The 15,050-nt window shown below is 39.7% G+C and overlaps 1 protein-coding gene and 2 non-coding genes across 3 annotated transcripts; 2 read left to right on the top strand and 1 right to left on the bottom strand.

The window, feature by feature from the left end:
* Nucleotides 1-4,718: 4,718 nt before the first annotated feature.
* LOC148915146 (small nucleolar RNA R71) lies at nt 4,719-4,825 on the top strand. The gene has a single exon (XR_016122399.1). It is a non-coding gene; the product is annotated as a small nucleolar RNA R71 (small nucleolar RNA).
* A 7,670-nt stretch (nt 4,826-12,495) lies between these two features.
* Nucleotides 12,496-13,765, bottom strand: LOC148915145 (uncharacterized). Its single transcript, XM_089041189.1, has 3 exons — nt 13,526-13,765; nt 12,810-13,460; nt 12,496-12,678 (listed from the first exon to the last, which is right to left on the bottom strand). Exons 1-3 carry the CDS (start codon nt 13,763-13,765, stop codon nt 12,496-12,498), a joined length of 1,074 nt encoding a protein of 357 aa, XP_088897315.1.
* A 775-nt stretch (nt 13,766-14,540) lies between these two features.
* On the top strand, nt 14,541-14,647 carry LOC148915144 (small nucleolar RNA R71). The gene has a single exon (XR_016122402.1). It is a non-coding gene; the product is annotated as a small nucleolar RNA R71 (small nucleolar RNA).
* The last annotated feature ends 403 nt before the right edge of the window (nt 14,648-15,050 follow it).

Raw genomic sequence — 15,050 nt, 5'->3', positions numbered from 1 at the left:
TCGTACGAACCTGAATTGTCCTATTTCATGGACTAATCGATATGGGATTCAGTCCAAAACTTGGGGGACATCATAAGGTGGTGGAAGGAGTCATTTTGTGCGTTTTGAGTGAAATCCAATGCCTAAAACTATGCAATGGACCAACCACTCCGGTTCATAACGAACTTCGTACGATCCTGAATTGTCCTATTGCATGGACTAATCGATATGGGATTGAGTCCAAAACTTGGGGAACATCATAATATAGTGGGAGGAGTCATTTGGTGCGTTTTGAGTGAAATCCAATGCCTAAAACTATGCAATGCACCAACCACTCCATTTCAGAACGAACTTTGTACGAACTTGGATTGACCGATTTCACGCACGAATCGATATGAGATTCAGTCGAAAACTTGCGGAACATCATAATATGGTGGGAGGAGTCATTTGGTGCATTTTAAGTGAAATCCAAAGCCTAAAACAATGCAATGCACCAACCACTCCATTTCAGAACGAACTTCATACGATCCTGAATTGTCCGATTTCGTGGACTAATCGATTTGGGATTGAGTCCAAAACTTGGGGAACATCATAATATGGTGGGAGGAGTGATTTGGTGCGTTTTGAGTGAAATCCAATGCCTAAAACTATTCAACGCACCAACCACTCCATTTCAGAATGAACTTTGTACGAACTTGGATTGTCCGATTTCATGAACGAATCGATATGAGACTGAGTCGAAAACTTGGGGAACATCATAATATGGTGGGAGGAGTGATTTGGTGCGTTTTGAGTGAAATCCAATGCCTAAAACAATGCAATGCACCAACCACTCCATTTGAGAACGAACGTCGTACGATCCTGAATTGTTCGATTTCATGGACTAATCAATTTGGGATTGTGTCCAAAACTTGGGGAACATCATAATATGGTGGGAGGAGTCATTTGGTGGGTTTTGAGTGAAATCCAATTCCTAAAACTATGCCATGCACCAACCACTCTATTTCAGAACGAACTTCGAATGAACCTGAATTGTCCTATTACATGGACTAATCGATATGGGATTGAGTCCAAAACTTGGGGAACATCATAATATGGTGGGAGGAGTCATTTGGTGGGTTTTGAGTGAAATCCAATGCCTAAAACAAAACAATGCACCAACCACTCCATTTCAGAACGAACTTCCTACGATCCTGAATTGTCCGATTTCACGGACTAATCAATATGGAGTCCAAAACTTGGGGGACATCATAATATGGCGGGAGGAGTTATTTGGTGGGTTTTGAGTGAAATCCAATTCCTAAAACTATGCAATGCACCAACCACTCTATTTCAGAACGAACTTCAAATGAACATGAATTGTCATATGTCATGGACTAATCGATATGGGATTGAGTCCAAAACTTGGGGAATATCTTAATATTGTGGGAGGAGTCATTTGGTTTGTTTTGAGTGAAATCCAATGCCTAAAACTATGCAATGTGCCAACCACTCCATTTCAGAACGAACTTTGTACAAACTTGGATTGTCCGATTTCTTGGACCAATCAACATGGGACTGAGTCCAAAACTTGGGGAACATGATAATATGGTCGAAGGAGTCACTTGGTGGGTTTTGAGTGAAATCCAATGGCTAAAACTATGCAATGCATCAAGCACTCCTCTTCATAACGAACTTCGTGCGAACCCGAATTGTCCTATTTCATGGACTAATCGATATGGGATTGTGTCCAAAAATTGGGGGACATCATAATATGGTGGGAGGAGTCATTTTGTGCATTTTGAGTGAAATCCAATGCCTAAAACTATGCAACGCACCAACCACTCCATTTCAGAACGAACTTTGTACAAACTTGGATTGTCCGATTTCATGGACTAATCGATATGAGATTGAATCGAAAACATGGGGAACATCAAAATATGGGGGGAGGAGTCATTCGGTGAGTTTTGAGTGAAATCAATGCCTGAAACAATGCAATGCACCAACCACTCCATTTCAGAAATACCTTCGTAAGATTCTGAATTGTCCGATTTCATGGACTAATCGATTTGGGATTAAGTCCAAAACTTGGGGAACATCATAATGTGGTGGGAGGAGTCATTTGGGGGGTTTTGAGTGAAATCCAGAGGCTAAAACTATACAATGCACCAACCACTCCATTTCATAACGAACTTCATACGAACATGAATTGTCCGATTTCATGGACTAATCGATATGGGATTGAGTCCAAAACTTGGGGAACATCATAATATGGCGGGAGGAGTCATTTGGTGAGTTTTCAGTGAAATCCAATTCCTAAAACAATGCAATGCACAAACCACTCCATTTCAGAACGAACTTCGTGCGATTACAATTGTCCATTTTCAAGGACTAATCGATTTGGCATTGAGTCCAAAACTTGGGGAACATCATAATATGGTGGGAGGAGTCATTTGGTGGGTTTTGAGTGAAATCCAATGCCTAAAACTATGCAATGCACCAACCACTCCTTTTCATAATGAACTTCGTACGATCCTGAATTGTCCGATTTCATGGACTAATCAATTTCGGATTGAGTCGAAAACATGGGGAACATGATAATATGGGGGAAGGAGTCATTTGGTGAGTTTTGAGTGAAATCCGATGCCTAAAACTATGCAATGCACCAACCACTCCTTTTCATAACGAACTTCGTACGATCCTGAATTGTCCGTTTTCATGGACTAATCGATTTGGGATGGGGTCGAAAACATGGGGAACATCATAATATGGGGGGCGGAGTCATTTGGTGAATTTTGAGTGAAATCCAATGCCTAAAACAATTGATAACTCATATATTTATACATTTATACCATCCATTTCTAGTCTATTTGTGATGTTTTTGAGTTAAACATGTTGCGTTTTACCCTATTTTGTGTTAGTATGCAGTTGCACCTACTTTAGGATCAAGTTGAAGGCAAAAGAAATCAAAACATGTCATTTTTGGAGCTGGCCACTATTCAAACGTGGAAAGAAATTTCGTGACCTGTTTTGAAGTCCAAATAAAGATCCAAAGTGAACCTAGCTTGTTTAAAGAATAAGAGTGGAATGGGAAAGTAATGGGGATTTCTAGCCTGATGTGGAGGTGCCAAATAAGGCAAAAACGTGCAAAATAAAGGCTGATTTATTAGGATCTCTTTGGAATATCTGACAGCCTCTTTTACCCCATAAAAACTTGCCTTTTAGTCACTTTCACAGACCCTATTTATTTTGGACGAATTTCACAACCCTAGACATCCTTCTTTTTGTCATTCTCCCCTTTCACACACACTTAAACCATAGCCGCCCATATATTTCCACCATCAAGACTCATTGCAGGAGGCTGTTCTTGGAGAAGTTCAACATCAGAATCAGTTCAAGGGTTTCCTCTCATGAATTTATTTTCACTCATGTTGTTTATTTTCGTTTTAGTCTTTGTGAACATGATGTGTAAATAAATTCATAGCTAGGGATTTCGATGTAGCCTTGCAACATTGATCTATGTTTCTAAGTTAAAGTATTCTGTTCATCAATCTGTTTCTTGTTTCATTCACTGAATCTATTGTTAAATTTGTTTGTCAATTTTAATGTTTGATCACCATTAGGGTTGCCTACAGATTATCTAGTCAAGGTTATTGTAAACATCATGCTTAATCTTGATAGACATGTGAATGAATGAAGAGAATGCTATGCAAACATCCTGCCGTGTGTTTTTTTGGTTCTTTAACGTTTTCTTGCATGGTAATGACTCTTAACTTGGAACCAAAGTTGAACATCCCAATTAGGTTGCATATTAGGAGAATTTGATCAAAACCACACATCATATGGCTGATCATATATATGTAAAACGAACTCTGGAAACAGGTTGGTAGTTGAATACGGTTTAATTTTATAAACATGGAATTGGTTTTGCAATGGTGAATTCGAAATCCCTGGTCTCATCCCTATTCTTCTTACATCAATATCTCATTCGCTGCTACATTCGTCTTGCATTTTAAGTTATCTTTCATTTACAACACAAACTACTCTCAATTTGTTACTTTCACTTTTAGTTAGGGTTCTTTCAAAACTAGTAATTTATAGAGGTCCAATCGGTCCCTGTGGTTCGACACCCTTACTTGTACCATTATACTAACCATATATTGGCACTTGGAAGGAACACAACAAAATTTTGGCGCCGTTGCCGGGGACTGATTTCAGTTCTCTGTGATTGCTTGTTCTCAAACCCTAATTTCGTTTTATTTTTGTTTTCAGGTAGTATATGTCAGATACACTTGCTGAAATAGGCCAAAGACTTGAACGGTTAAAGAGCAACACTTTTGAGAATTCAGTATTAGCTAGTGCCAGACTAGCCGTATAGAAGAGGACAATAGTTCTTCTAGCCCAGCGAGTGTAGATTCTTTCGATAACTCTAACTCTGAGGAGAAGAAGAGATGGCTAGCAATAACGATGACAACCGAGCTTTGGAAGATTATGCTCAACCAGTTATACCAAATTCACCTTCGTGCATCTTGCTGCCTACTGAAGCTAGAAATTATGAACTCAAATCTTCTCATTTTCACATGCTTCCTTCTTTTTATGGTTTACCTAACGAAGATCCATTATCCCATATTAAGATAAATAAATAAAATGACTCTTGCGCATTCTTCTTCTTCAAAGCTCCACCTGCTGCATTATCCACAGTTGATTGACATGTTTGGGTTAGTCCATCATAAAAAATTTGCATTTGTAAGTAAAGAGGTAACCCATGATGTGGACATTGGAGCAATAGGCCTTTGAAACGCTCCCAACATTCATTGAAAGGTTCTCCATCATCTTGTTTAAAGTTGAAGATTTGCCCTCTCAACGTAGCTGTCTTTTGAGTTGAGAAAAACTTCTCCAGAAACTTCTTAGCTACGGCATCCCAAGTGGTGAGCGAACCAGGTGCTAACGTCATTAGCCAATTCTTTGCTCTATCTTTCAATGTATAAGGAAAAACCCTCATCCTAAGATTTGCTTCACTCACTCCCTGCAAAGGTAAACCACTCACAACATTGTAGAATTCCTTAATATGGGATAATGGATCTTCGTTAGGTAAACCATAAAAAGAAGGAAGCATGTGAAAATGAGAAGATTTGAGTTCATAATTTCTAGCTTCAGTAGGCAGCAAGATGCACGAAGGTGAATTTGGTATAACTGGTTGAGCATAATCTTCCAAAGCTCGGTTGTCATCGTTATTGCCAGCCATCTCTTCTTCTCCGTCGAGTTAGAGTTATCGAAAGAATCTACACTCGCTGGGCTAGAAGAACTATTGTCCTCTTTTATACGGCTAGTCTAGGCACTAGCTGATACAGAATTCTCAAAAGTGTTGCTCTTTAACCGTTCAAGTCTTTGGCCTATTTCAGCAAGTGTATCTGACAACAATGCAATGCACCAACCACTCCATTTCAGAACTAACTTCGTACGATCCTGAATTATCCGATTTCATGAACTAATCGATACGGAATTGAGTCCAAAACTTGGGGAACATCATAATATGGTGGGAGGAGTCATTTGGTGCTTTTTGAATGAAATCCAATGCCTAAAACTATGCAATGCACTAACCACTCCATTTTAGAACGAACTTTGTACGAACTTGGATTGTCCGATTTCATGGACGAATTCATATGAGATTGAGTCGAAAACTTGGGGAACATCATAATATGGTGGGAGGAGTCATTTGGTGAGTTTTGAGTGAAATCCAATGCCTAAAAGAATGCAATGCACCAACCACTCCATTTCAGAACGAACTTCATACGATCCTGAATTGTCCAATTTCATGGACTAATCGATTTGGGATTGAGTCCAAAACTTGGGGAACATCATAATGTTGTGGGAGGAGTCATTTGGGGGGTTTTGAGTGGAATCCAAAGGCTAGAACTATGCAATGAACCAGCCACTCCATTTCATAATGAACTTCGTACGAACCTGAATTGTCCGATTTCATGGACTAATCGATATAGGATTGAGTCCAAAACTTGGGGAACATCATAATATGGTGGGAGTCATTTGGTGCGTTTTGAGTGAAATCCAAAGCCTAAAACCATGCAATGCACCAACCACTCCATTTCAAAACGAACTTTGTACGAAATTGGATTGTCCGATTTCATGGACCAATCGACACGAGATTGAGTCAAAAACAAGGGGAACATCATAATATGGCGGGAGGAGTCATTTGGTGAGTTTTGAGTGAAATCCAATGCCTAAAACAATGCAACGCACCAACCACTCCATTTGAGCGAACTTCGTGCGATCCTGAATTGTCCGATTTCATGGACTAATCGATTTGGGATTGAGTCCAAAACATGGGGAACATCATAATATGGTGGGAGGAGTCATTTGGGGGGTTTTGAGTGGAATCCATGGGCTAAAACTATGCAATGCACCAAACACTCCATTTCATAAAGAACTTCGTACGAACCTGAATTGTCCGATTTCATGGACTAATCGATATGGGATTGAGTCCAAAACATGGGGAACATCATAATGTGGAGGGAGGAGCCATTTATAGTATAGCTTATGTAAGTACGAGGTCGATCCCACGGAGAATGGTAACTTGATTCCAAGTTAAATTACTTAGAATGCTAGAAAAACATGGAACAAGGAAACTGACTAAAGGCAAGGTCGAATTCAACAATACCTCTTGGTAATTACTCAAGGTCTAGGACAGAATGCTAGCACCACACACGCACTCAAAACGGGGGGTTTTGTTGTTTGAAATGAAAAGAATAACGTAAAATGAAAGTGCTCGAAAGTAAACACTGGTAGCAATCAACAAGTTGTGAAACAAAGATTGAGAGGTGTTAGAGCCTCGGAATCTACCGCTAGTCTTCCTATCCAAGTTTTGAATGCATAGAAATTGACTCAAGTTTCATCAACAATAGATTATCACATACAAGCCTATGGTATCTGGGTGCAGGATGCATGATTCTCCTAAGGCATGTGATTATGCATGGTATCTACACAACACGTGATCTCTAATATGCAACCCAAGCATGGTATCTACTTAGAATAAAGCATACAAGAGTCATTAAGCTCCTTGAAAATATGATAATCACACAAGTCCTAGAATATGGTATCTGTCCTAGTCAACCTATGGTTATTAACCCCTTGAATGATTCTTAGGCCATTCATGTGTTGCTTGTGAAAGGAGAGTAGAATTAGTGAATCTAAACCCCTTCCCAACCTGTGCTAGATGCATAAAATCCTAGTTAGCTACTCTAAGAAAACATACATCAAGCACATAATAAATTGGAGATTAACAACTTGATAATGAAAGCAAGGAAATCAATTAACTATAAAATCATCCATAACATTGAATATTCATGACTAGGGCTTCATCCTAAGCCCTAACTAAATGGATTAGTTAAACATAACTATGAATACAGAAAATAAGAAATACATAGATAGGATAAAGAGAGGAGAAGAACTAGATGATGGCAGCAAGGAATTCCCAGGACAGCTCCAAGCTCTCTTCTCTCTTTATGGTGAATCTGAATTTGTGTATGAGAGTAATGGGTGAAGTGAAATTGTGTATCTGACTCTCTATATCCTTGAATGAGTGTGCAGCCCTCTATTTATAGAGTGCAATTTCGTCCTCCCCTTTGGCTGGTGAAGCACACCTCTCTTAGCTGCTCCCAACTGCTCTTCTCGCCCATGCTTGCCAACTGCTCCAGCTGCCAAATACATGCTTTGGTATGGTTTTTATGGAAAGCTTGACTTTTGTCCATCTTTCTGAGTTTCTGAGCTGATTTGACTCCCATGTATGGCTGCCCATGCTGAGCACATGGCTCTAGGGATGTAGATGTGATGGCAGCCAATCATGACATTTCTGTGAACTTGGTTCAGTCTTTGACGTGCTAAGGGCTCCTAGATTTATCCAATTAGGCTGAAATTTGGATATGTTATAATAGACACCCATTGGAACAACTTCTATCAAGGATGTCTCCTCATCCGACCTGTGTAAGTTGCTGAAATGAGGCCTGGAAGATGGCCTACGAAACTGGACTGACAAGGAGTGTGGCCCAAATTGGGTTTGTCTTTAAGCCCATATTCCTCTTATCCCAATCAGCCTTTAACAAGCATGGATTGCATCAAATGTGATCTCTTGCTGTCTTAACCTACAAAACACACAAACATAGGTAAGAGACTCAAAATAAAGAGAAGTTAAACAAAATTACTAAGCAAAGAAGGCATGCAAATGTGTGAAATTATGACCTTATCAAATACCCCCAAACTTAGATTTTGCTAGTCCTCAAGCAAAACAAAGGAAAAATACCATTTAGAAAACAGGAAATAAGCTGCTAGCCTTCCAAACAATATCCTCAAAGAATCACCGAAATATATGGTTCCAAAGAAACACAACAATCACAATCTAAGTTCCACACATGATTCAAGGGTAACCAAGGCTCACAATGACATCCTTAAGTGTAGTGTGTGAATGCCAAATCAGAACAACACCTGCAACTCAAATAAGTACATGCGCACACACTTAGAGCAAAATCAAAAATTCCGAACCCCATAAGCTCATTATCCAATCTTCTCTCCACATAATACCATGCAACACCAAGGATCAAAAGGACTTTACAAAGGTAGTGATGAGGTTTAGGGTAGTGGTTGAACGAAAGAAGGGATATGAGATATACAATATTTTGAGCATAATTAAAGCATAGGTTCCGCATAAGAGATTACTGAACTTTGTAACAAGCAAGGAACACATACATGAGCAGATTTTCAACATAATTTCAACACCTTCATATCTGTTTATTTGGCCTAATTTTGTCGCCATGATCTTCTCTTTTATAACACCCTAGGGCCATGACTACATTGGTCACTCTTCATTACCTCTTTTGATTAGTTACCAATACCCCCAAACTTATTTCTTTTCAACACTTGGGTTATGGCACTAATGATTCACTTTTGCTCCAAAAACCTTGCATTCTTTATAACTCTTTTTTGAAGATAACTTTAATTGCTCATAGAATAAGTAAGAATAAGAAAATAGAGGTTCATTATGGTAGGAATGGTTTACACAAAGAAAGGCTTAATGCAGGCTCAAATGGGTTGAGTAGGGATGAATACATGTAGAGGGATGGTTAGAAAAGCTCAAACGGTTCAAACATGGCCTAAATCACTTCCTAAGCATTGTATGGCAACAAAATGTCTCAAGAGATATTCAAATAAGTTCTAGAGTACGAAACCAAGATCATGAGATAAGTAGAATTGCATAACATCTCCAAGTAGCAAGAAATTGGACTAACTCAGCAAAGTGCTCAATAAGTGCAAGGATGGCATGCAAGACAAAGTTAACTCAGAACCACACAAAGTCCTTAAACAATGACTATCAATCTCTGAGAAACCATATTAGTATTAGATCCAAGTCTTATCATAGGTGTTTGGAAGGATAACAAGACAAGACACAAAATCCTGCGTTTTTAGACATTAGACACACTCAAAATTTTAAAATTTTTAAAATTTGACAATTTGAAACAACATAACTAAATCCTTCCCCCCAAACTTAAATGAAACATTGTCCTCAATGTCTAGAGTGTAAGAAAAAGCAATGCCTCATAAATGAAAGGAAAGAAGATAAGAGAAAACATAACCAAAGGTTAGAGTTCAGAAAAACTCCCCTTTGAGGCAATTAGGACGCAAGCAAGCTTCCTCGCATATTCTATCTTCTCCTCGTCACCTTGGGTTGCCTCCCAAGAAGCGCTAAGTTTTATGTCTTCAGCCGGACGTCCGAACACTGGTGAGCTTCAAGAGAGTGGTGGAGGCTCCTTGAGTGCTTGAGACTCAATATTGGCATCAAAGTTGGCATCAAAGTAAGGTTTCAACCGATGTCCGTTCACCTTGAAGGTGCTGCCATCCTTAATATTTTGAATCTCCACTGCGCCATGATCAAACACATTAGTAATAACAAAAGGGCCAATCCACCGAGAACGAAGCTTACCTGGGAAGAGCTTAAGGCGTGAATTGAATAGGAGAACCTTCTGCCCTTTTTCAAACGTCTTCCTAAGAATTTTCTTGTCATGATATTGCTTTGTTTTCTCCTTGTAAAGCTTAGCGTTCTCATACGCTTCATGTCGCAACTCCTCCAACTCATTGAGTTGAAGCCTCCTCTTCTCACCAGCAGCTTTCATATCAAAATTGAAGGCCTTGATTGCCCAATAAGCCCTGTGCTTAAGCTCCACTAGTAAGTGACAAGGTTTTCCGAAAACAAGCCTATACGGAGACATACCTATAGAAGTCTTATAAGCAGTCCTATAAGCCCACAGTGCATCATCCAAACGCATGGACCAATCCTTCCTTGTGGTGTTCATTGTCTTTTCAAGTATGTGCTTAATCTCCCTATTGCTTATCTCAACCTGCCCACTAGTTTGAGGATGATAGGGTGTTGCCACCTTATGCGTGATTCCATATTTCTTCAAGAGTGCTGCAAAAGCTTGGTTAACAAAGTGGGAGCCACCATCACTAATGGTTGCTCTAGGTGTGCCAAACCTTGCAAAAATATTTCCTTTGAGAAAACCAATCACAACCTTAGCATAATTAGTCCTAGTGGCAATGGCTTCCACCCATTTGGAAACATAATCGACAGCAACTAATATATATTCAAATCCATAAGAGGTAGGAAAAGGGCCCATGAAATCAATTCCCCAAACATCAAATATATCAATGATTAAGATATTAGTGAGAGGCATCTGATTTCTAGCATTTAAATTACCCATCCGTTGGCATCTATCACATGAAGCACAAAAAGCATAAGCATCCTTAAAAAGGGAAGGCCAAAAGAAACCTGACTATAGCACTTTGCTGGCAGTCTTCTTTGCTCCAAAATGTCCTCCACATGCATGGGAGTGACAAAACTCCGAATGCTCTTAAAATCACCTTCAGGCACACACCTTCGAATTATTTGGTCTGGGCAATGCTTGAATAGATATGGATCATCCCATCTTGCTTGCTTCCTAAGCTTGTCACGTTGGAACGTAGATAACCCTGTAGGGAGTTCATTAGTGCATAAATAATTAACAATATCAGCAAACCAAGGCAATGGATTGAGAGAATTCAAAGCACAAATGGAGAAGAGTTGCTCATCAGGGAAGCTTTCATGCAATGGCAATGAATCCTCCTCTTCATTAGATAAATGCACCAATCTACTCAAGTGATCAGCCACAACATTCTCACTTCCTTTCTTATCTTTTATCTCCAAGTCAAACTCTTGCAACAAGAGAATCCATCTAATGAGTCGTGGCTTGGCATCCTTCTTGGCTAACAAGTATTTTAATGCTGCATGATCAGTGTAAACAATAACCTTGTTAGTAATCAAATATGATCTGAACTTCTCTAAAGCAAATATGACAGCTAACAACTCCTTCTCTGTGGTGGAATAGTTGAGTTGGGCATCATTGAGGGTTCTACTAGCATAGTAGATGGCATGTGGCCTTCTTATCAACTCGCTGTCCCAAAACAGCTCCAACGGCATAATCAGAGGCGTCACATATCAATTCAAAAGGTAAGCTCCAATCTGGTGGTATAATGATTGGGGCAATTGTGAGCATCTTCTTCAAAGCATTGAAAGCATTCTCACAGTTTTGATCAAAGACAAAATCCATGTCCTTGGCAAGGAGATTGCACAAAGGCCTCGCAATCTTAGAAAATTCCTTAATGAAACGCCTATAGAAACCTGCATGGCCAAGGAAAGAACGTACTTCTTTGACAGAAGTAGGTGAGGGCATGGAGGCAATCAAATCAATCTTAGCTTTATCTACCTCGATTCCTTTACTAGAGATGACATGACCAAGAACTATGCCTTGGTTAACCATAAAATGACATTTTTCCCAATTAAGCACAAGGTTAGTCTGTTCACATCTAGCTAACACCTTGGATAAGTTATGCAAGCATTGATCAAAAGAATCACCAAAGACAGAGAAGTCATCCATGAATACCTCAATGAACCTTTCTACCATGTCGGAGAAAATGCTCATCACGCACCTTTGAAAAGTGGCTGGGGCTTTACAGAGACCAAAAGGCATCCTCCTATAAGCGAAAGTGCCAAAGGGACATGTGAAGGTCGTCTTCTCTTGATCCTCTGGGGCTATGGCGATTTGGTTGTAGCCTGAATATCCATCAAGGAAGCAATAGTGGCTATGGCCAGCCAATCTCTCAAGCATCGATCAATGAATGGAAGAGGGAAGTGATCCTTGCTTGTTGCTGTGTTGAGCTTCCTATAATCGATGCAAACTCTCCAGCCCGTGGTCACCCGTGTAGGTACAAGCTCATTTGCTTCATTCTTCACCACTGTGATACCTGACTTTTTGGGAGCAACTTGCACTGGGCTCACCCATTTACCGTCAGAAATAGGGTAAATAATACCAACATCTAAAAGCTTCATTACCTCTTTTCTTACCACCTCCTTCATGTTTGGATTGAGACGTCTTTGGGCATCCCTCTTAGGCATTGCGTTGTCTTCCAATAATATCTTGTGCATGCATAGTGTTGGACTTATGCCTTTGATATCTGCAATGCTCCACCCAATTGCGTTTTGTGCTCTTTTAGAACTCTCAAAAGCTTCTTCTCATCATTTGATTCGAGGTGTGAGGCAATGATAACAGGTAGAGTCTCATTTTCACCTAAATAAGCATATTTAAGGTGTTTTGGCAATTGCTTTAATTCCAACTCTGGTGCCTGCACAATAGAAGGTAAAACCTTATTAGTAGGTGGGGGTAATGATTCAAATTTGTTTGCATACCTATTTCCAACTTCTATGTAGCTATCCATGCTGCAAACAAGCTCAAAAAGTAAAGGAGAGATCACACCTCTAAGCTGTCCTCTTCTTCTTTCCTTATGCTTTGTGTGATGCATGCTTCAATGGGCTCCAAATAACTCATTGGCAGTGCTTCTTTCACCATAGTATCAATTGCATCAAGCTGGAAAACTTCATGCTCATCACTTGGAAACTTGGAGGCTTCAAACACTTTGAATGCTATTGTCTCATCAAACACGTTCATGGTCAATGTACCCTTCTTCACATCAATAATAGCACCGGCAGTTGCCATGAATGGCCGACCTAGAATGAGTGGTAACTGATTGTCATGAATTGGTGCTTCTTCCATTTCCAACACCAAGAAATCTGCTGGCAAAATTAGCTCTTCCACTTTCACTAAAACATCTTCTAGAATGCCCTTAGGGTACCTAATAGTTCTATCTGCCAATTGAATGCTCACAGATGTGGCTTGCAACTCACCAAGGTTAAGTTTCTCATAAACATGATATGACATAAGGTTTATAGAAGCACCAAGATCAAGCAAAGCTTTTTCAAACTTAAAATCACCAACTATACAAGGTATAGAAAATGAACCTGGATCCTTTAGCTTTGGAGGTAGCTTTCTTTGTAACACTGCACTTACCTCTTCACTCAATGCAACTTGTTCATGCTCTTTGAATCTCCTCTTGTTAGTGCATAGATCCTTCAAAAATTTTGCATACTTTGGAATCTGAGAATGGCATTGAGCAATGGGATGTTGATTTGCACCTTCTTGAATGTTTCCATTATCTCATCCAAGCCTTGATCTTTCTTTGACTTTGATAACCAGCTGGGAAAGGGTGCAATAGGCCTAAAAGCATTAGTTGAAATTGGAACTTGATTAGCATTAGATGATACCTTAGGGTTTGTGCTCTTTCCAAAAGGATTGAGGGACTGTTTGTCGGAAGTGTGGGCTGCCCATGTGGTGGTGAATGATCTCCACATTTTCTCCATCTTCTTGCTCTTCATTGATATCTCCAACCTTGTTATCAACTTGTTTACCACTTCTCAAGATGTGTACTGCTTTAGCATGCTCTTGATGCCTTGGATTCACCTCTGTTTGGCTTGGGAAAGTTTGGATGCTCTATTGCTCATGGAGGATGCAATCTGCCCAACTTGCACTTCTAGTTTGTTCAATGCATTTTGAAGATTCTGATTGGTTTGCATCTGTTGCCCCATGAACTTCTTGAACATGTCTTGCAATTCTCCCATTTGATCACCCTTTGTTCTGGCACTTGTTGGGGAGCTTGCTGGAATTGCCATTGTTGTATTTGAAATCCTGGGGGAGGTCCTTGAGATTGGTGCACATTTGAGTTATTGCTCCACTTGAAATTAGGATGATTTCTCCACCCCGGATTGTACGTGTTTGAGTAAGGATTTTATTAGGATTCCTTGCTTGAAGGGCATTTGCTTGTTCTAGCATGTGCTCTACAAAAGATTGGTCTTGAACTTCCACTTTGTTTCCTAGAGGGCCAGTCACTGCCTGTTGAAGCAAAGAACACATAACATCAAGTTTTGCAGCAATCTCATTCTTAGTACTTACCTCAGAGACCACAGCTTTCATAGGAGCTCCTCTTCCTTTATTGTGGCTCCATTGTTGAGAGTTAACACTCAAGGATTCAAAGAGAGTAAAAGCCTCATCTGCTGTCTTGTTCATCATCCTTCTCCACTTGTTGCATCTACCATCATCCTTTCGAAATCAAGCAAACCTTCATAGAAAGATTGCATTTGCATCCAACTCTCTATGTTGTGGTGTGGGCAAGAACTTATCATCTCCTTGTACCTCTCCCAACATTCATGAAAAGCTTCTACTTCCTTTCGTGTGAAACCAAGGATTTCCTTTCTAATCTTGTTAGTCTTTTGAGGAAAGAATTTCTGCAAAAACTTATTAGAAAGCTCTTCCCAAGCATGAATTGAAGCATTAGGCAAAGAGTATAACCAAGACTTAGCTTTATCTTTTAAAGCTGAATGGGAATAGCCTCATCTTAATCTGCTCATCATCAAGGTCATGAATTTTGATCGTAGCACATATTTCAAAGAATTGCTTAATATGCATGTAAGGATCCTCAGTGGTATTACCATAATAAGTTGGAAGAAGATGAATCATACCACTTTTAAGCTCAAACTCACAAGTGAGTTGAGGATAGACGATGCACGAAGGTTGATCGGTGACTTTAGGAATGGAAAACTCACGCAGGGTTTCCGAGGTTGGACAAGCAAGTGCACCACCTCCTTCAACATTATTGTTGTTGTT

Source organism: Prunus mume, linkage group LG7 (assembly GCF_029339155.1).
Source record: "Prunus mume cultivar Tortuosa linkage group LG7, ASM2933915v1, whole genome shotgun sequence".
In the NCBI taxonomy this organism is placed as follows: domain Eukaryota; kingdom Viridiplantae; phylum Streptophyta; class Magnoliopsida; order Rosales; family Rosaceae; genus Prunus; species Prunus mume.
This window is presented reverse-complemented; position numbering and strand designations above follow the sequence as displayed.

What these genes read in the sequence shown, in the direction of transcription:
- LOC148915145 (XM_089041189.1), bottom strand. Translation starts at nt 13,765, where the DNA reads ATGAAGAGCAAGAAGATGGAGAAAATGTGGAGATCATTCACCACCACA. An exon ending in TAATGGAAACATTCAAGAAG is followed by an intron (nt 13,461 to 13,525) that starts GTGCAAATCAAC and finishes AAATTTTTGAAG; the next exon opens with GATCTATGCACTAACAAGAG. An exon ending in AAGAAGAGGACAGCTTAGAG is followed by an intron (nt 12,679 to 12,809) that starts GTGTGATCTCTC and finishes TCTATTGTGCAG; the next exon opens with GCACCAGAGTTGGAATTAAA.